Here is a 22,963-nt window from a genome sequence, read left to right as displayed (position 1 = left end):
TAGGCCAGAGACTAGATACACCCATACTCTAATGCCATGCCAGGTGCATTTTTTAATTGGATAGAACTGTGTTGTTTTCAAGGCCACCAGTGAGATAATCACTAAGCACACATAGGGCTGTTTCTTTAATAAAAAGGAAAGTTCTGCTTGTAGCTTTGCTTAGAATTTGGATTCATTTTCTCTGAGCCCACCGGTGAATAAAGTGTGATTCCAAACTCTCCGAGCATTGCTTGATTTATTCCGGTTTTCTGTAACACCTGCACAGGAGGCTGGCAAAGCACGGCAACGTGCAGCAGGCATAAGGCGAAGGTTTGCTTTATTTCTTGGCAAATCTGCTGCTCTTCTCAGAAGATTCTTTCTCTGGAACAGCATGAGCTCCCCATTCCTGTCCCTGTAAGAAGCTCCAACCTCAGCCTGATCTCACACCTGCATCTCGACGTATTGCCATCTCCATCTAAGTCTTTTATTCTTTTCCGAACTCACATGCTTAAAGCAGAATGATGTATTTCCCTGTCAATCTATGTTTACTTCCCAGCGATCCCATTTCTCTTAGAGCCTTCTAGATGCCAATCCTTGAAGTCAGTCATCCTCGAATTCACTCTTTCTCTGATCCACTGTAGTTGTCACCAAGCATCACTGAATATCGCTTTGAAACATTTCCCATCTGCTCCCTCCGCATATCCTGCTTGCGATGACCTATTTGTGGTTCACCTCCTCCCACCCAGAGGACTCTGAGATGGGTTCCTCACCCCAGGAAGTCATCTCCCTGCCAGAATACACTTCCTAAAAACATTCGGAAACTTCACCTTATCACTTATAGTGGTGTGAGTTTGAGTGTTCTACAACATTTCTAAGCCTCAGTTTTCCTCACCAGTTAAGTGGGGATGACACCATATCTGTGGGCTACTACAGAATAAAGAATTATGTGCCAAATCCTTTACACAGCCCTCCCAAGATGCATGATATGATTATTTAAGGCAATACTGTGGTCAGTCCTGTCCTCCAAAATAATTGCTGGTTTTCAATCTGATGAAAGAATCTAGTTACACTTGACAATAGTTAAAGAATGAAGCAGCTGATGAATGGCAAAGAGCTTTTGCTCAGAGAAGCCACTGTTGGAAGCAACACTAAAAGAAGTTGCCTTTTTAATGAGATCTCTGATTTTCTTTTTCTGAAATAGCGTGAACCACATATTCATAATGCTTGGTTAGGTCACCTTTTGTGTTATTCATTATTTTATCTGGGAATGTTTTATATTTCAAACCACTGAAGCCAGGATTTAACCTTCTTTTGTGTTGGCTGCAGTGTAGGGTGCCCGTAAGTGCTCAATAAATATGCTATTGATTTATGAAGGCACCAAGCTGGGCCGTTGAAGACCTACTTGTGTAGTGTCCGGCACACAGGCACATGTGATTTTCCTCCTGTAGTTAAACTTGTGTAAGCTCTAGCTTTTCACCTGAGCTGAAAACTGCCGAAAGGCAGGTATTTCCCTTATTTTCAGGATGCTCTCAGGGCTAGGTCATAGAAACCTGCTGTCTGCTTTAAACATCACAACTACTTACTGAGCACTTGCCAGACCCAGCTCTAAGTACTTCACATAAATTAGACATTTAATTAGGGCAGCAGTTCTGTAATGTGGGTTTTGTGATGTCTTCTTCACACAGGAGGAAAATGAGATCACATAGGAAATAAATGGCAGAGCCAGGATTCAATCAAACTCAAACTCTGTCTGGCTTCAAAGAACTTGCTCATAACCATTCCCGTTATCCCCACTGTTTTCATGTTCTACAAGAGACTCTACTGAAAGGGAGCCCGTTTTATCTTTTACTTTTAATACGCTTTCCCTGCAACTCATATTTTTAGTGAATGTTGGTTCTCTCGCAAAAGAAGGAGTATGTATTCCTTTTGCACCTTGCCTCTTTTTGTTTGGCTAATTGCTATTGTTTCTAGGCATGGTCTCCTTGACAACGGATCTTCTCAAAAGACAACAGTTAATACATTATAAAAAGAAAAGGACTATAAATTACAGACTGAGCTTATCTACATCTCTTATGGTGACTTTGGACTCTGATAAAAGATGCTCTGTGTTTCCTTCTTGCTTTAACTTTATTATCTTTCATATTACTGGTAAAGGTGAATTCTCAACAGGAAAGTTACGTGTAGTAGCAGATTGTATTTTGCGAAGATGGTCATATTTCCTGCCCAGCATTTTTCTTCGACAACCTTGCCACTCCTTCATGAAGGACTCTTCGCACTGTGTCCCCTCCCCTCAGATCTGGGCAGGCCTTTATGGCTGCCTTGACGGATACAGTATAGCAGTAGTAACCAGTGTGACTTCTGAGTTAGTCACAAAAATGCCAGGCACTTCTGCCTGCTCTGTCAGGATGCTCACTCCTGGAACCTCACCTCCATGCTGTAAGGAAGCCCAAGCAGCCCATGGAGAGGTACCAGGGTCCCTGATCCACCACCTTCCAGAGTCTCAGCCAGCAGCCATGTGAGCGAACCATCCTGAAAGCTGACTGGCCAGTTCCCAGCTGCACTGCCCCCACAGCAATGCACAGAGCAGGGAGGAGCTGTCCCCTGAACTCTGCCCAAATATCATAACGGTGAGCAAAATAAATGATTGTTGTTGTTTTAAATCCTACTCATGTTGAAGTAATTTGTTATGTAGCAACTGATAAGTCATGGGTTATACAAGTCCTCTTTGTCCAGAAGCAAGCTAAGCTACTACAATTGCCTTTTAGTGTTTTCCCTGCTCAGGTGCTGAGCTAGAGTGGATAGCTCCCCGGTTCCAGTGGGTCCTTGCCTGTGGCGGGAGCTCCCTGAGCTCACCACTCGGGACCTCTCTCCCTGGCCCCTCTCTTGCTCTTCTCCGGTGGAAGAGAAGCAACACCTGATGGTCAACGTTGGGGGAAAAGAGCTCAAAATGCTCAGCTCACCCTCTCCCACCTTTTTCTCTGAGCCATCCCCGCCTGCAAAGGGCCTGTGCTCTGCTCTGCCCTCAGCTCGGTGCTAAACTCAGCAGAAAAGACAGCGCTGTGTGTGTGTGTGTGTGTGTGTGTGTGTGTGTGTGTGTGTGTGTGGCGGCGGGGGGGCGGGGAGGGAGTGTGACATGCTCTGTCTCTGTGACAGGGTGAGTGAAATGGTATGGCTCTGGATTTCAGCGTCAGGAAGCCCTGGCTGTCGCTCAACTAAACCACAGTCTCAGCTTTAGCCTTTCGAACGAAGCTGGCACTATGGAGCTCATCTGACTTATTATTTAACCCTCGGTGAGCTCTGATCCAAACAGGGGGAAAGCAGGTGTGAGTTATAACCTGTGTGGAATGTTAAGAATGGGTGAAGGCTTCTCAAGCCAAGTGCTAAGGGCATTTCCAATGGGACCCTGAGCATAGGACTGGGCTGGGCTCTGCGCCGAGCCCTCAGCCTTGGTTGGGATTAAGAGCCCTCTATATTTGATTGAGAAGAAAAATGGAAATTCCAATATTAAACCATTGCAGGCTTGGTCATGTTTAAAAGGCACTGCAATGCCCTGCCCACATGTTTTTATTGTCAATGTGATTTTTCTCAAGAGAAAGTGGGAGCATGGGTCTGGATGGACAGAATAAGTTCAATGGCATTTCTATGTGTGTTAGTTTCACTGAATACACTTCCCATTGGTGAGATGGAACACAGACACTGAGGGGAGAGTTATATGTGCTTGAAAGGTGTTTATATTTAGATTTCCTTCCCTTTCAGTGCTGGGCTAGGACTTCACGTTTGGCAGGGAGAGGAAGGCCCACCAGGCTGCCAAGCCCAGGTGACTGCTCCCTGTCACCTGCAGAGAAGACGTACCTGGTACTGATCCAGCTTTCAGAAAACTGGGGGAGGTGCGAAGGAGAGTGACAAGCCAGGAGCAGGGAAGGGGAGGTGGGAGGAGCACTTGCTCTTTCTTCCCTCTACCCCGGCATCGGCCCCTATTTGCCTGCCTTGATATTGAATCTTCTCTCAATCCTGGCAGGGATAATGCTGGTTTGTCTGGGGCCTAGTGTTCCTCAAGAGAAGGACTGAGTTATAGGGAAAAACATTTCCCCCAAAAGTTTTCCAAAGCTGCACCCTCCTCCCATCCAGATATGCTATTTAACAGTATTTTTAAGTTATCTACTTGCAGTCTTGTCTCCCCCTATTTTTCCAAAGGGAAGGAAAGAAAGAGAGAGAGAGAGTGTGTGTGTGTGTGTGGGGGGGGGGGGGTGGTAGGGAGGGGTGGAAGGGAGCAGTGACACTTCTCTCTACTGCCTCCTTCTTTTTTCCTCTTCTGTCTGCTCCACACTGGTCCCTCAGGCTCCTTACTAGGCAGTCTTTGCCTCTATGTCTCTGTCACATTTGACAACCACCTGATAAATACTCCTGAAGTGTAATTAGTGTGGTTCTCAAACACTCCCAGTGGTATCTGAAAAAGTGGTGGGGATTTTTTTTTAATCTTCACCCAAGGAAAATTTTCCATTGATTTTTAGATATAGTGGAAGGGAAGGAGGAGGGTGTGTGTGTGTGGGGGGGAGCGATAGATAGATGAGAGAGAGAGAGAGAGAGAGAGAGAGAGAGAGAGAGAGAGAGAGGAACATTTGCACCCAACAGGGACCGGAGATTGAACCACCACTGAGATACATGCCCTTGACCAGGAATCAAACCCAAGACTCTTGGGTCTATGGGCTGACACTCTAACCACTGAGAAACCAGCCAGGGCAGTGATGGGGATTTATTTTTTTTGTCATAGGGTATGGATACTGGCATTTAGCAGGTGATGCCCAAAGATGCTAAATGTATTGCAATGTGTAGGGCTGTCAGTTACAAAATATCACAGTTAGAAACACCGAGTTGAAGAGCTTACAATAGGCACTTAGATTTTAATAGGAGACTAGGATCCAGTTTGAAAACCAAGTGACAATAAAAGGGAGAACTAAGTCCAGGGCTGGACATGTGGATGTAGATGGGTTACATCACTTGATGCTCACAACAATCTGATTTTACTCTTTATACATATACTAGGGGCCCAATGCACGGAATTTGTGCAAGAGTAGGCCTTCCTTCCCCCAGCTGCCAGCACCGGCTTCTCTCTGGCACCCGGGACCTGAGCTTCCCTTACAGCCTGGAAGGTTGTTCAGTCTAATTAGCATATTATGTTTTTATTTTACACACACACACACACACACACACACACACACACACACATATATATATATAAATATATATATGTATGTATGTATTTATATATGTATTTCAGACAGGAAGGGAGAGGGAGAGAAATATAGAAACATCAGTGATATGAGAGCATCATTGATCGGCTGCCTCCTGCATGCCTCACACTAGGGATTGAGCCCACAACCCAGGCATGTGGAATCGAACTGTGACCTCCTGGTTCATAGGTTGACACTTACCCACTGAGCCATGCCAGCCAGGCATACTCTTTTAATATATATATTTCAGAGAGGAAGATAAAGTTAAAAACAATGTTGAGAGAGAATCATTGATCAGCTGCCTCTTGCACGCCCCATACTGGGGTTCGGGCCAGCAACCCGGGCATGCGCCCTGATTGTGAATCCAACAGTGACTAACTGGTTCATAGGTTGATGTTCAACCACTGAGCCACATCAGCAGGGCTGACTTTACTCTTGAGGAAGCTGAGGCACAGAGAGGTTAAGAAAGCTTCTTAAGGTCAAATAGGTACTCAAAAGTAGAGTCTGGATTCAAACTTTCAAATTCATATCCTGAGTTTTAATCATCATCCAAAAGCAAGAGAAATACCTCTCTTTTTGTTGGAGCTTCATTTATAGCTACAGGGAGGAAAAAAAGGAGGAGGTATTCCAGGGCAGAGGGACTTAGTGGAAACTTAAAATCACAGCTATTTGATAGCTGCCTGTTCACAACCTCAATCTGAGAGTGAAGGAAGAACTGAGTCCAGGGCTGGACATGTGGATGTAGATGGGTTACATCACTTGATGCTCACAACAATCTGATTTTACTCTTTATACATATACTAGGGGCCCAATGCACGGAATTTGTGCAAGAGTAGGCCTTTTCTAAGTAGATGTAGAAAGAGGGATTTAGGATTAAAAGAAATGTTGCAGGGAGAAAGGAACATTCCAGGGAGCAAAGTCCTTTGCAAATTTTCCCCTCCGATTCCTTTGTGTTTCCATGAGCCCATATTTGACTTTAACAGGGCCTGGAGAAAGATGTTATGGATAGACTTGAGGGTGGATCAATCACAACTCTCTCCCTTTCCTTTTCTCAGCTGCTGTTTCTGTGGAAGAACCCCCTCTGCGCCTGGTGCAAAGAGTATGAAGCAAAGCACAGACCAACCCAAATATTTCACTGACAGTTCAGAGAACAGGCCCCATTAAGTAACAGTCATTACCACCGGCACACGGTTCTTTCTGGCTGGTGACACTATTCCAAGTGCTTCCCTTCATCCATCTATCGGCAGAGGAGACATCTCTCGGAGGACACCCGGCTAAACATTACTGCTCAGAGCCATGAATGTGATTGGTTCTATGTGCCAGCCCCCGGACTAAGTGCTTTATGTATATTAATTGTTCCATCTTTAAGATGACCTGGCAAGTTGTCAAGTAATGAGCATTAAAAAACGACCCAGAGGGGTGAAGTAAATAGTTCAAGGTCGCCAGGATTCCAATTGAGGTCTGCGGAAGTCAACGCATGATCACCATACTGGCTCCGATGTTTAGGAATGAGGTGGGATATGGCACACCACTGACTTCCCTGCCTCAGTAGGTCTAGTGACCTATTTTCCAATAATAAGAAAACATTATTGACATGAATGACCGGCGCCTTTCTCCTTATCCCACATCCTCAGGCCTGCCCCACACGAAAGCAGGAAAACAGAAGGGGTTCTTTGTAAGATGAAGACAGGGGTGGGGTGGGGGTGAGGGTGGGGAGAGTACTTCTGTGGTTTTGTTAGAAGTGGTGCTTTCTTTCTTTTTGTTTATTAATCCTCACCAGAGGATATTTTTCCCATTGATTTTTAGAGAGAGTGGAAGGTGGGGGGAGGGGAGAGAAAGAGAGAGAGAAAAACATTAATGTGAGAGTGGGGCCAGGGATGGAACCTCCAGCTTTTGTCTTATTTTGCTCTGGACCAGGAATGGAACCCACACTGCTGCCGGCACTCTGCCACTGAGCCACAGCAGCCAGGGCTAATGGTGGTGCTCTCTTTCAACGAAGGAAAGTTTGCTGATCTTCTGGGAGTTTCCCTCTAAGACTGGATTAGGGCGGCCATTTGTCTTCATTCCCACTTGTGTTACTTAGGATCTGAAGTACTTCATGGAGCCAAGCGATCGACCGAAGACCTGAATTAGTGGTTGGGACAAAGCGGTGGAGCCCTAGGAGGAGGGTAAGGGGAGAAAGACTGAGGAAACCATAGAGGGAGAGGAAGCAGGAAGGCCAGGGTTGAGCGGAGACAAGGGGCCCTGTGACGTCTGTGAGGTGCGCCTGTCCACAGGGGCGAGAAAGTAGCCAACCTAAGAGAAGAAAGCTGCTGCTCTGAGCTCGGGGTGTGCTCCGTCAGAGAGTCCTGAGGTGTCCACCCTGTTCTACCTTCCCCCATATCACGGGTGTGGCTATGGGAGGTGCAAGTGCTTTGGAATTTTGGTCATGTGTCTTTTCTATTTTTTTCTACAATGTGAAATAAAACAAAAGGAAGTATTTTACACTGAATGGCCAGATTATTATGACCTCTGAACTCATAATAATCTGGCCACTCAGTGTATATCCTATATAATAAAAGGCTAATATGCAAAATGTCCCCTCGACTAGGAGTTCGACCAGCCGGCAGGCCGGCCAACCGCCCATGTCCCCTCCCCCTGGCCAGGCTGGCCAGACTCCACCCATGCACGAATTCATGCACCAGGCCTCTAATATATATATACACTGAGTGGCCAGATTATTATGCATTCAGAGATCATAATAATCTGGCCACTCAGTGTATATTGCTACTCAACATGGATTGAAAATGATTGTGTAATATAAACTGAGACGAAAACCTCCTTTATAATTTTTTCCAGGGAAAATTCTTCAAAAGGAAAATGACAAGCATGTATTCCAGGATCAGAAATCTATGTCCCTTGAGCGGGGAGTGACCCAAAGAGACTGCACTGACTGGAACCCTGGAGACTGGCTGTTTTATTTGCTTTTCATGCCGGTGATCAGAAACTAGCAAACGTTTACCAAGAACTGAGGCTTCTATAACAGTTACACCAGATGCACCCACAACAGGGGTGTTCGTGTATATTTTCAAAACGGAATTTTCTCTCCCTTTGAATCGATGAGCTTGGGATAGAAAATTTTTCTTCCTTATAAGTTACATGAATGACTGGAATATATTTTCCATTTTGGAGGAAACAATATATACCAAGCAGCAAACCGGCAAATTTGCTTTACTATGGCATGTTTTGATGGAGAGGAATTTGGAACAAAATCTAAATATAGCAGATGTACTCGATTTGAAACTCGAGCACCATATTAAGCCTTCCTCTGCAGTTAACTAAAATTGATCTCTCTAACAAGAGCTAAAAATAGCAGGCGGAAAAAAGGGAACAGACAATGACTTTTCATATCTCTTCCCCAGGCATTTCCAGTGACAATGGATGTGACCTTCGGGAGCCATCCTAGAGAGCAGAACAAGGGCTGGCATTTCACATCCCACCTCCCCCCATCTACCACCCGCTCGCTGCAGCCACAGCTCTATTTTGCTATTTTTGCTGATTGGCATAGATAAGCTTCTTTCGCTGGGCGGGGTTTCTGTTTTCCCTATTTTGTTTTACATTCAAAAAGAACACAGCACTAGACTCTCTCTGGAGTCAGGAACAATGGGTATTAGACAATAAACCAAAATAAGGATTCGATCCACTCTCCCGCTGGTCAAAGCCCATCTTATTTTGCCCAGGTCATTGTTAAATGACCGGCTTCTCTACATTCACCAGGGGGCTAATATCAATGCAGAAAGCTTCCGTTTTATAGAGGTGATGGCTGTCCTTTCAACAGAGCAGAGGAAGGCAAATTCTGATCCCCGTGTCCCTCTGGACAAGAGATGGAAACAGCCAGCTGGTGCAGTGGGTGTATTTTAAGGGGGGCGGGCAGTAAGCAGAGCACTGAAATGTGAAGGAACCAAGTGTGTAAGCTGTTTTGTATTTTTTAAATTTCCTTTGGCAATAATCTTGACTTTCTTCTGGAGAAATTAATTTTACTCTTCAAGAGATCTCTCTGGTTTCTCAAACTGTTTACTCTCCAGGGCCAGGGCAGTGGCTTGATCAATCCTTTCTGCTGCTTGCCAGTGGCAGAGGAACATGTTTTAACCTACCAGCTGTGCAGCCTCGGGCAAGTTACTCAACCACTCTGTGCCTCACATTCCCCAGCTGAATAAATGAGGAAAATAACAATGCTTGCCTCATAGAGTTGCAGTGAGCATTACATGCAATAATCTAGCAATGTGTTTAGAACAGTGCCTGACACCCAGCAAGCCCTCTATAGACGTTTTAGTCATTGTTGCTATTTAATCCCCCCCCCCCCCCTAATTCCTCTATGTTTATTTACTTCCTGGATCAAAAACAGAACATGCAGTCATGGGGACACTGGTTAAGAATGTTTCAAACTGTGTTCTTATATTTCCCAGAATGCAAACTTGCCCTCTCTGTGATAAACAGAACTCAGATGCCTCTTCAGTGCTAGGTGGCCCTGGTCTCACGTTGTAACGTTCTGTTAAGGATTTCAAAGGCACCCACAGGTTTGGGTGGGTGGATAAGGACCCCTTGGAAACTGCACTGTTCTCTCCATACTTGTTTCAAGAGCCTCAGTTATATCTCAGCTCCAGACCCAGAAAAGCAACAAAACCGGGTAAGTGACCCCACAGCGGACCTCAGGATCAGCTACGCTGTATAATGACCCTCTGCCCTGGTGCCGACCAATCAATCCGTGGAGACCTAGACCCCGAAAGGACACACCTGCAAAGCTGCTGAATATTCTAGTGAGATCTTCCCCTGGGACCGCCCTTAAAATCGCCACCCTGAATACCCTTAGGACTGAGGACCCAGAGCGCTCTCCCTCCCCGGGGCACACGGAGCCTTTCCCTTCTCCCTCTCTCCCTGCACTTCCTCACTTCCTTGGCCTTTATACTTGTTTCCTAAATCCATTTCTTCTATCAGTTACTTCTACCTCTGTGATTTTATAAATAAATATTCTCTCATAGATTGAGTCTTGGCTCTGAATTCTTTCTTAGCCAGAAATCAAGTACCAAGGTGGCTGAACCCAGGTCCAGTCTGACCCCACGGTCTCAAGTCTGGTGCCATCTCAGCTGCCTACAACAGTTCCAGGAAATTCTGGACCAGGGTCGCCAGAGTTCCTTCCTTAAAGAATAGGGGCGCAGTCTTGCCCCTGCTTGTCTGAGCCGAGTCCTGTGTCCTCATCCTTACTTTTGTCCTCCAAGAAAGGGTCTTACTAATGCACGTCAGTGCCTGCCTTGGGCAGCCTGACAAGTCACAGCTCCCACAAGCCAGCCGGTTTGCTGAAGTGATCCGGAGCGGGAGTACTGTCTAGCCCTGGATCCCAGCCCCAGGATGCTCTGTCTTCAGACTTACTTTTCGTCAGCCCTCCCAATTTAGCACTATTAGTCATTCCTCCGAGGCAGAAGCAAAACTCGACTCCTTCGATCATTTGAGTTGCTTTTCTCTGCTCTCATTCTAATTTGTTTCTGCATTCCTGGAACAGAGGTAGCCATCCCTTAACATGGAGTGAGTTATAATTTGTTACTGAAATGATTCTGCCAAAGGATTAAAAATGAATTTTACTAAATCATTTTTTTTTTTAAAAATGGAAATGCTAGAAGTCCTCTCGTTGAAGAAAACATTAATTTAGTGCTTGCCTGGCTCAGTTTGGCTATAGCCGGAAGGAAGCAACACTTTGCCAGTGAAGAAATTATCTCTAGGCAGGCTAATCGCTCTGTCTATTCACTCATTCTATATTTATTGAGCACCTACTGTGTGCAAGGTGCCATCAGGCGCCAGGGATATCAAAATGAGTAAAACAGACATTTTCCCCTCAAAAAGTAGGAAACGCAGTAAGTGAAATAATGGAAAATTACCATAAAGAGAAGTGAGCATTTGTGCAAAGTGACATGAGGAGACTGAAGGAGCAAGTCCTCTCGTTGGCCCCTCACAGGGGAGGGGACAGCAGAGATGTGGGTGGGGAGGATGCCCTGCTCTCTCATCATTGCAGCTAAAACAGCTGCCAGAGGCCCAGGCCTCTAACAGAACTCTGTGATGTTTTCAACTCCATTGCTGGACACAAATCATTCATCTGTGTGGGGTGAAGGAGCTTCAAGGACACAGGAAAAGGAGAAATGGAAACTAAATAAAAATAAATAGCCTTAGATTGCTGCCAAGGAGAGAAAGCTATCCCAGGGAATACATCCCAATTACAGCTGTTCCGTGGCACACAGGATCAGTCATCCTTAGAAAGCAGGAGGCCCGCCAGGTTTGCTCTTGCACACGTAGTGCACAGGGCTTCATTTGCACACGTACCAGGCCCTGGGGTAGGCTTTCTGGAAGTGGCAGTGGTGTTACAGATGCCTGTCAACTCAGGGTCAGGATAAACGTTTTGCCTGTGTCAGAGCAGAGTAGGCCTAAAGTCCCTCGAGGCAGCCACTGGCTGAGCTGCAGAAAGGTGAACTTACTCACCGAGGTGACACAGCTGGTTGGTGGCAGAGGCTAATGTCAAACTCAGCTCTTCTCACTCTCCACTTGGCCAGATCCCAGGGGAGTGAGAAGAGCTGAGTTTGACATTAGCCTCTGCCACCACCCAGCTGTGTCACCTCGGTGAGTAAGTTCACCTTTCTGCAGCTCAGCGTTCTGATCTATATGGTGGGGATAGCAATCCTTCCTATCTCTGCTCACTGCACAGCAGGGCACGTTAGAAGGTAGACAGTACATACGCTCAGCTGGGTAAGGAAAGGTGAGGCTCATCAGTTAGCAGCACAATTAATGCATTTGTAACATTGTTGATAAGTTATTCACAACTTTAGAAAGGACCTCCTTTTTTCTTCTATCTCTTTAAGACCATTTTATTTATTTTTTATTTTTTTAAATATATTTTTATTGATTTCAGAGAGAAAGGAAGAGGGAGAGAGAGAGATAGAAACATCAATGATGAGAGAGAATCACGGATTGGCTGCCTCCCACACGCCCCCCACTGGGGATCGAGCCCACAAGCTGGGCATGTGCCCTTGACCGTAATCGAACCTGGGACCCTTCAGTCCACAGGCCGACGCTCTATCTACCAAGCCAAACTGGGGGCATCTTTAAGACCATTTTATTCTTCCTCCTGCCTCCTCCGTGCCAGGCTCTGGGGATAGCCCTTCTGAGGTGGAATCCCCTCTCCACCCGTCCCTTCTGCCTCCATCACACTGGTCCCAGGGAGTGCCCTCCAGACCTGGACTCAGCTCCGTTAGCCATGAGGGCGCCTGAGACTCACCCTGATCTTGTCTTTGCATCAGGCTTTGTGAACATGAACTGCATATGAATTTCTCTCTTGTGCTGGATGAACAATGATTTGATTTATTGAAATACCAGCTCCAAGTGAGTGGACAAGACGCCCCTGGGGTCTGCTGGTCAGAAAGTCTGACTTGAGGCCTGGCTGGTGGGGTTCAGTTGGTTGAGTGTCATCCCATGTACCAAAGGTCACCAGTGCACATGCCAGGGTTTTGGGCTCCATCCCCAGTAGAGGGCATGCAGGGGACACCTGATTGATGTTTCTCCCTCTTCTGTCTCTAAAAGTCTATATATATATATATATATATATATATATATATATATATATATATATATATATTTTTAAAGGATGTGGGACTTGGCCTGGGCCTCCTTTGCAAAGAGAGACACGGGAAGAGCCCTGCGGTGGAAGCCCTGTCATTGGCAAGTCATTTCTCCCCCTCTCTGGGCCTCTGGGTCCCTCCTGTGAAATGCAAGTTGGCCGGGTGATTCCTACATCCTCTAGCCAAGACCTCAGTGATTCTATGAAGACCTCCGTGTGTTGACATTCAAATCAACCGCACAAAGTGTTCAAATGTGTTCTTGTCAAAATCTGTGCCCGGGTCACACAGGCAGCTGCAAGGACCTCGGCTCTGATCGGTCCATTTTGGGGGTGTGCTTGCCTGCCTCGGCAGTGTCCTGAATTGCTGTGAGAAGTGGCTCCACGAGGCTTGACCTGAGCAGACTCAATGTCTACACTTGACATTACATAGATGACAGACGGGCCTTTCTTTGGATGGGGAACGCGTGATCTCAGGGTTCTGTATGCGGAAAGTCTGTATGTGAACTAGACTTCCCAGGAAATCCCATTTCATAGATACCTCCCTGATTATTACACCACTTCTTTCATCAGCCCGTCTCAGACACCTACGGCATCTCACAGCGCCTCTCTGAGGGAAACCGATGGCCACATTAAAGGCTCCAGGAGCGGAGTGACTTGATGGTGATTTCAAAGAAACTCCCAAGAGGCTTGCTCTGAGAGCCCCATGAATTTCAGGCCACACATGGGACAGGAAGCAATTCTCTTGCAGGGAGCGCTTATTAATCAAATTAGCCACATCCTAGCCTGAGGATCCTGTGGGTGACCCGCTCTTCCTGCTCTGCGTGGGAATTTTCTGGTTTCAGCACTGAAAGTTCCCAGGGACCCCTCAGTCCTGGGCACAACAGGACAGCAGGTCGCTCTAGTACCCAGGTTTCTCAAAACTCAGTGTATGTGTGATGATTAGACCTGCAGATTTCTGGGGTGAGTGACTCTGGTCCAAATGTTTTCTTGACCACACTAAGGAATGCTGGTAAGAACTTATAAATTTACCATCCCTGACATTTGGCATTTGGCTACCAGTGGTGCTTGAACTCATCTACACATCAGAATCACCTGGAAACTTTTAAAAAATACTAATACTTGGACTTGATCCAAATCAATGAATTTAGAATATCTTGGGGTGCTGTCAAGGGCTTTGGGGTTATATTTTGAAAGCCCCCTATCCCACTGGGAGAACTACCAGTAAATGGAGCAAACACAATGGCCATTGCTTCCCTTGGGATCCATAGTGCCTAAAACCTCGGCTACCACCTGGTGGCAGCCCCTCCACCATTTCCTCTCCTGCTATAATACAGGAAACACACTTTGAAGTGCAAGATGGCAGTATCTGCTGAAATTGAAGACAATATTACTTCTAGGTATAAAACATAAGGAAACTTTCAGAAGAGTGGATAGGAGATATGTACAAGAATGTTAATTGTAGATTCAACTGTAATGTCCATCAACCAGAGAATGGATGCATAAAATGCGATGGTCTATTCACCCCACGGAATGCAATACTGCAGTGAAAATGAGTGAATCCAAGAAACATATACTAACATTGGAACAAAGTGGCCATAAGATGTTTCTAAAGTTTGAGGCTATTGTGACCAACTTCTTGACTTGGAAGCTCTGCTTTGGCAGGCAACTGTCTTGTCACTGAGGGTTCCTGCCACACCTGTGACAGCAATAAAAAGGGCTGCACAGCAGAGAAGCTGCATGCCAGGTGCTAGAGCTCATGTTGCTTGTTCTGAAGAAATAACTTCATAATTCCATAAGAATTAGTAGCTTTTTCCAATCTTAACCTATCTGCATTGCAATCAAGAAGTCACGTAGACATTTTAGAACTGGTTCCTGAGTTGCCCTTAAACAGCTAGACAGCCTGATGCTTCATCCTTATCCATCATCCATCATCCCTCTCACTGTCCACACAGAACAATACATCCATTCGGAATGCAGATGTGACCATGGGCTCAGGATCTCACGATGGTTCACCTCGTTTAGCCTTCCCAGGTTGCTGACACATGTATATTTTTAAAAGGCCCACAGAGCTCACCTGGTCCAAGTTTGGCCACGGCGTAGAGGAGGTCATAGTTGAGGACTGGTGTGGCATCGCTGATGGGCTGCCAGCCAACGGGAGGAGATGCAGGGGGTGAGATGAGAAACTGTTTGGCGGGCTGTGGTGGAGCCAAATGCAGTTTGTCTCCGTCTGTTTCTGGAGTCTGAACCTTTCAAACAGAGTAGAAATGAAGACACATGATTCAGTATGGCTCAGAGGTGCCACATTGGCCTCACTTTTAGCTTAATAATTACTCCTTACCACACACCATGTGCTCAATCATCTTATTTCACCCTTAAAACAGTGGAGCTCAACCTTTACTGTGCATCAGAATTACCTGGAAAGCTTACTGAAATATGCATTTCGGAGTCCTGGAGTTTCTGACTCAGTAAATCTGGGTGGGGCCCAAGAATTTCATTGCTAACATGGTCCCAGATGATGATAACGAAGCTGGTCCCCACATCCACCCCTCCCCCTCCTTCCCTTGCCTCTTTCCTTCTTCCTTTTTCTTTCTTTTAATTGAGGTGAAACTCACATAGTATGAAATTAACCATTTTGGAGTAAACGATTCAGTGGCATTCAGTATATTCCCAATGTTTGCAACCACCACTTCTATCTCTCGAAAAAAATCTTCATCACCACGGAGGAAAACCTATACCCATTAAACAGTTGCTACCATTTCTGTCTCCAGTCAGAGCGTGGCAAGCACCAATATGATTTCTACCTCTGTGGCTTTACCTATTCTGAAAGTACGTATAAATGGAATCATAGAATATGTGACATTTTGTGTCTGGCTTCTTTCATTAAGCATAATGTTTTAAAAGTTCATCCATGTTGTAGCATGTATCACTATCTCATTCATTTTTATGGTTGAATAATATTCCACTGAATGAATAGACCACAATTTGTTTACCTGTTCACTTAATGATGCACATTTGGGTTGTTTCTACTTTTTGGCTAATGCTGCTATAAAATATGTATACATGTATTTGTTTGAGACCAATTTTCAATATTTTTCTATATATACCTAGCAGAGGAATTGCTGGGTCAGATGGTAACTGTATGTTTAATTTTTTGAAGAAACAACTGGGGTTTTAATATATGGAGAAAGCAAGGTTTCCACAAGTCATACATGTTATTAGCAGTGTGGGATTTGAGCATGAGTATGAGGCCAAACTCTAAGTTCTTTTTCTTTTTTAGTTTTTATTGTATTTTATTGTGGTAAGAACACTTAACATGAGATCTAACCTCTTAACAATTTTCTAACTGGCTATTTTAAAAACACAAAAGACAACAAGTATTAGAAAGAAATCTTTATACACTGTTGGTGGTTTCTCAAAAAATTAAAAATAGAACAACAATATGATCCAGAAATTCTACTTCTGGGTATTTATCCAAAAGAATTAAAATCAGGCTCTTGAAAAGAAATTATGTTGATTGCCACACTATTCACATTAGCCAAGATATGGAAACAACCTAAATGTCCTTTGACAGATGAACGGAGAAAGAAAATGTGGCATATACATAAAACGGAATACTCTTCAGTTCTGAAAAAGAAGCTAAGTATGTTCTTTTCATGGTACCATCTTTGTAGAGTCCAATGTTGGAAACAATGTTTACTGACCAATAAGAGATGGATCAAGATTATCTACTGATGGAACATTATGGGTATTGATTTTGTATTGTGAGGACACTGTGTGCATTGCCAAGAATTACCCATCTAATTTTGGAATAGTCAGAATTTACTTTTGGATTAAATAAAACACAAAATTAATTTCCATATGTTTGTAAACTTTTATTATGAATGTGAATCACTGAAAAGGTATATAGTCCACTAAAACAGTCATCTAATTTAAGTTTTAAATATAATCTTGCCAGGAATGTTAGGAGTAGTTGTGATTAGAGCATTCTTTACAACTATTAGTTGGCATTTATTATGCATTTACCAAATTTTAGGCACTTCTTTATTCAATAATTCATTTAATTCTATAACAATAGTATGGGTGTATATCATCACCTCCACTTATAGCTGAGGAAACGGACACCCAATCAGGTTATGTAACTTATGCAGGTTAAAGCCCAGGCTGTCAATCCTCAGCCCGCTTCTCAACCTCTATGCTGTCCCTGTGACGTAGGTTTATTTCTCAGTGGACTAAGTAGAGACCACAAACCAAGGTGACAGTAGAAAAGAGCTCCATTTACATTTTGAAAAAGGCAAACAATAATGTAAGGCAAAAGGGTTACCTTTGGTAAGAATTACCTGTGCAAAGTAGAGTTTTAATTTTTTCCCTCTGAACTGGGTTTCATGAAGCTCTATCCTGGCTCGGGCTGCAGATTTGGGATTGCTGAAGTTTATTCGGACACGTCGGAAACTCTTAAATAGCTGGAACGTCACGCAGTCATCATAAGTCCGGAACAGACCCTCAAATTTTTCCTGACCAAAACAAACACAGAGGAACATCCATTGGTCATGTATCTTCAATGATGCCTGATCTGACAAAAACAAATAGCTAGTAAATGAACAGGCTGTTCCCAACATAAAATTAAAACAGATCACGCTGGTCATGATTTTGTTTTTGTTTTTGTTTTTCATCTGTCGGTCTGTTACCAGGTGCTAAACACACCTGTGGATTCAGTCAAAGGATCCATAACCTGGCTCCAGGGATCCGAAGAATATAAGTGAATGGGGTTTAAAGCGCATGAAAAACCTGTAAATTATGCAAAAATATTTAGTAAGTTTCTGTGCACTTGTGTTTCTTCCTTGAAAGAGAGATCAGAGCTGCCCTAAGATTCTCAAAGAAGTCCATCATCTCCAAAATATTAGAGCTACTGAGTAAAGCATGTGGCAGACATTGGTAGTGATTATTGATCTTGGTGGCATTTTTCTTGCCTAAGGATATGGTAGCCCACACTTCCCAAACCCTCCTAGTGCCATGTGATTAGTCCTGATCAATGATATGTGTGCAGAAGGCAGGAAAAAAGCTCTTGAGAAAATTTCCAGTCTCTCTCCTTGAAGATGGCATGTGCTCAGCAGATCGCCTCAGCCTGGGTCCCTGAGTGCCTGTGTGGAGCACAAATATCTTTCTCCCTACTCTCACCCCATCCTGAAGGTGACTGCCTTGACAAGGAAAACAAAGGCCCTCTATTGCACTAAACCACTGAGATTTTGGGATAATTTTATTCCCACAGCATAACAAGCCTATCACAATATAAAGCAATCATTTAAGTTTTTTGATTCAATGCAATTCTCAATTCAATTGAACAAATCTCTATTAAATGCTCACTTTGTAAAATGCATGGTCTCTAGGAGAATACAGAAATGAGTATCATTTTGTTTCGACTCACAATGATCTAACAATCTAATGTGAGAGGCAGACATAGATACAAATAAGAGAATTCCAAATGATTAGGAAAAGACTTAGAGAGCTAAAAATTTACATATTAATGCCTTCTGTCTGGCTCCTCTTAGCTTTAAAAATATCCTTATTATAAGTAACAAAAACAGTGCTTGTTAAATTACTGTTTTTCCATTAGTGAGTGTTCTTAATGGAGAAATTGACACTAAGGAAATAACTTCTATTAAAAAAAAAAAAATCCAGACTCTTGCCCAGCCAGTGTTGTTCAGTGGTTGAGCATCAAACTATGAACCAGGAGGTCATGGTTCGATTCCTGGTCAGGGCATATGGCCGGGTTGCAGGTTCTATACCAGTGTGGGGCATACAGGAGGCAGGTGAATAATGATTCTCTCTCATCATTGATGTTTCTCTCTCTCTCTCTCTCTCTCTCTCTCTCTCTCTCTCTCTCTCTCTCCCCCCCATCCTTCCCTCCCTCTCTCTCTTTCCTCCCTCTTCCCTCCCTTTCTCTTCCTCTCTGAAATCAATAAAAATATATTTTTTAAAAATTCTGATTCTTTTATTTCTACAATAAAAGGTATATTGTCATAAGAGTGAGTACAAGTGGGAATAGAGATTCATGAAAGATTAATACTGTAAGATTCAATGAATTTTGATTTGAAATAGACCTAAGGGATAATTAACTCAACTTTTCTCTCACCACCTCTATCAATTTACCAATCAGGACCCTGAGGTCTGAAGAGATCAAGACTTGCCCATGGTCACATGGCCAGTTAGTGGCAGAGCCATGACTGGTCTAAGTCCTTGTGACCCTGAATATAGAGATGCTTTCAACTATGGAGAAAATTACACTGCTAGATTGAAAGGAAGAGATAACTGCTTTAATGAGAACAAGAGCTGGATAGCAATACACTGACCCAAGGCTCATGTGTGACCTTACCTAAGAAGAGCAACAGTGTGACGTAGGATTGTAAAATCACTGACTCTGAGGTTGCCATGTCAGAGAAGAACTTCTTGGGCATCCAAGAACTTGTCTCAGACCCTCAAGTCTCTGGTTTGTGATCCTTTCAAATGCTGTTGCTCATTTCTGAGATTGCCCAGGGCATGGCTATCTATAATCCCCCCAGTTTTAATTCTTGTATCTGCACACTCTCTCTTTATATCATAGCTACTCAGTCCAGAACCCCAAAGAAAACGCTCAAAGCATGTTTTTTGTTGGTTTGTTTGTTTCATGATATGAATGGAATTTGAGGAGTTCTTTTTCCCCTTTTCAGGCTCTGTTCTTATTCCCCTTTCCCTTTCAAGAGCAAAACAACATTCTTTCTTGTCTGTTCCTTGGCAGTTTTTTTTTTCTCATCTTTCAGGCCTTCGGATCAGCCAACTCCCAGGCCTGAGGCCCGAACTACCACCCCAAGGGGGCTCATTAAGGAATCTTTCCCATAATCCTGTGTTTTCCTGAACAGAAATCCTGGGAATGCATTGCTTTCTGCTCCATAATGATAACAGTCTTCTCAACTGTTCAAATCATAGATGGTGGTTTGATTAACTTGGGAAATTTTTAAAAATAGAAGGAATTAAGAGATTAAAAATACTTATTGCAACATAGAGAATCATCTTTTTTAGGGTAAAATCCTTGGGTCATCTCAGTGGCTCTATTTTTCCATTTCCAGTTTGGGAGTTCCACCTCCCTATCCCATCCCAAGGTCTCAGCATCAACAGTAAGATTAAGATAAGATGGGGGGTGGGAGCAGGTGTTCATTTCCTTCGAGTCTAACTCACTGCTTTTCATTCTATATTTCTTCACAATGCCTCACATCTCAGTTGTTGAGCTGTTTGGCCTCAAGGGCCTGGCTGGATTAGGAGAAAGGAACCAAGGAGTCCTGGCCCTGGGCTCAGGGAGGGGTGACAATCAATGGCCGAGGTGCTGCCCCTGTTGGGAGGCCTTGGCAGATGTCAATATGATTGCACTTCCTTCTCCATTGCTCCTCACCAAAGGCTTTCAGGCAGCCACTCCCATCAAGCCGGAGTTGGCAAATGACAGATACCTCTTTGACATCCCTTGTCTGGGGCTTAGGCCCACAAGTCAAAAGAGCTCAGCGGCCAGGGTTTTCATTTGACCATCTGGGGCCCACACTCTACAATGATAAAAATAAACAAATAGCATTTCCTTGACGTGTCTTTTCTGCACACGTCTTTTGGGAATATGTAGGGACAAACGGCCGAGGGAGGGCAGGGGGAAGGAGTGAAACCTGGCCAAGAATTAGGGACTTGCTGGCCATCTCTACTTTTTGCCATTAGTAACAAGACAAACACTTCATTTGCTTAGGCAATATGATACCAGACCAAATTGATTAGAGGCAGATCTAGCACAGTGAACCCGCCAGACCCTTAGGCAAAACAGTGACAAGAACAAAGCCAGCACAGGGGTCCTCCACCTGCCCTTCTAGCACATGCCCTTCTGTGGTTTCAATGCTCAGGTTCCCACCAGGCACACAGCAATATTTTGCTGTTCATTGGCTGCTAATTTCCTCCACTCTGGTACTCCACAAACCCAATACATTTCTCATTTCCTTCTTAGTTTCCTTTGTAGCCACTAGTTTAAATAAAGTTCTACAGCAGCGATCTCAAACTTTGGTCTCAGAACCTTGCTATCCTCTTAAAAATTATGGGGGATCCTTAAAGGACTTTTGTAAATGTGTGTTTCGTCTATCAATTTTTATTACACTCGAAATTAAAACTGAGAAATTAAGAAATGTTTATTTCTAAATCCATTATATGTTAAAATAATATTTTATATAAAAAAATTACCTTTCCAAAACAAGAAAAAGGTAGTAAGAAGATTGACATTGTTTTACCTTTTGCAAATTTCTATAATTTCTAACTTAATAGAAGATACCTGGACTCTCATGCCGGCTTCTCTGTATTTGATCAGTTAACACTCTGCTGCTTTGTCTCCAGGGTATGAAGAAAAGCTGGCTTAGCTCAAATATGCAGTTGGAAAAGGGAGGAGGGTTTTAATAGCCTTTCAACGAATTTCGAATATTCTTCCTCGATACATCATTAAAACGTGTAGTATAATGTTGAATCTGTTTTCTTTGATTATATTAAAATCCATTTATCCATTTTGCATCTTTAATAGATTTTTTTACCTGCACATGTTCTGTAAGAGTGTGCATTGGTCATTTAGAAAATATTGGTTCTCGAGTTATGCAGCTTTTCCAAATGTCAACGCCTGTCATTGCACAATATCAAAAATGCCATTCATTAATATTACTGCCTATCTTACCAAAGTTGTCAGATTCATGCTGGCAGATAAAAATTTTCCAAAATTCTAGCTTTTGCTTGAAAGTTTATTCTTTATCATTGGCAACAACCACTGTTGGTTATTTTTCTTTTTAAAAAAATATATTTTTATTGATTTCAGAGAGGAAGGGAGACGGAGAGAGAGATAGAAACATCAAGAATGAGAGAGAATCATTGATTGGTTGCCTCCTGCATGCCCCACACTGGGGACCAAGCCCACAACCCAGGCATGTGCTCTTGACTGGAATCGAACCCGGGACCCTCAGTCGGCAGGCTGACGCTCTATCCACTGAGCCAAACCAGCTAGGGCTGGTTATTTTTCTTGAAGTACATGCTCACTCATTCATTTTTGAGAAAATGGCTGCCAAATATCAAGGTCTGCATAACTGTAAGTTGTCTGTTAGTTATCTTTTCAAATCAACAATTTGTTCCATGAGAAAAATACCTGCTCAATTCAGCTTCAGACAGCTTAGACTGTTGCCTCAAGACAAGCATTGTGTTTTGGTTGCTACAGAGTGCTTTATGTGTACCCTCCATATTGTTATTCAGATTACTAAAAAGGCTCAAGGGTAGAGTTAATAAAATTAATTTGTACTGTTTCATCAAGGAAGTTCTTATGAAAAACTGGTATTTTGCTTCTTACTTTTATTTTCCTTTTTCAAATTTAAATCATGAGTGTGTGGCTGTGAAGAATACAAATACCACCAATACAGTTTGATGCCACTGCATTGATTCATACCCTAAACACAGTCGCTTTTGCACCAGGGGTGTGAATGTCAACACAGTTGAGAAGGAAATTGTTTTAGTATTATTATGAAGATAGTTTTGACCTCAAAGGAAATGGTCTTGGGAATTCCTGGAAGTCTGCAGACCACCCTCTGAGAACTGCTATGCAATAGATTATCAGAGAAAGTAATAATTTGGTTGCACCCTGGGGTGAAGACAAGAGGACTAGTGAGAATCTTAAGAAAGAAGAGATCGGTTATTCAGGGAAGTATGATGAAAGCAAGTGAAAGATGTGAAAGGCTAATAGGATGAGGATGATTGGTCTTGGCAAATGAGAGACCACAGGTGATCCCACTGAAAGCTATTTTAACAGATGTGGAGTAAAAGAGATTGCTATAGATTGAGGAATGAATATGGCAGGGAAAATGGAGAAAGAGAGTTTGGCAAGGTCAAAGCAGGAACTGAGATGATAACTATGTGGGACATAAGAGTCACGAGAAGATTCTTAGTAATATGGGGAGACACTTACTGGTTGAAGAAATTGAAGAAGAGAGGAGCCAGGAAAGCGGGAGGGTGGTAGATGGTGGAAACAAGAGCTGTAGGCATTTCCTCCTGTGAGAGAGCTGACGAGGTAAGGGTGCATGAGTTTGGCAATGGC

General features: G+C 43.6%; 1 protein-coding gene across 2 annotated transcripts in view; it reads right to left on the bottom strand.

The window, feature by feature from the left end:
- RCAN2 (regulator of calcineurin 2) overlaps nucleotides 1-22,963 on the bottom strand; it is a 245,860-nt gene that overhangs the window by 5,831 nt on the left and 217,066 nt on the right. For both annotated transcript variants that reach the window (XM_079781480.1, XM_079781481.1), the window contains exons 3-4: nucleotides 17,184-17,357; nucleotides 14,921-15,092 (exon numbers count right to left, since the gene is read on the bottom strand). In XM_079781480.1, the coding sequence (XP_079637606.1) occupies nucleotides 14,921-15,092; nucleotides 17,184-17,357 (346 nt within the window). The remainder of the gene's footprint in view (nucleotides 1-14,920; nucleotides 15,093-17,183; nucleotides 17,358-22,963) is intronic.

Source organism: Cnephaeus nilssonii (assembly GCF_951640355.1).
Source record: "Cnephaeus nilssonii genome assembly, chromosome: 9".
Classification (NCBI taxonomy): Eukaryota; Metazoa; Chordata; class Mammalia; order Chiroptera; family Vespertilionidae; genus Cnephaeus; species Cnephaeus nilssonii.
Note: the sequence above shows the minus strand (reverse complement) of the source record. Positions and strands in the feature narration are given on the sequence as shown.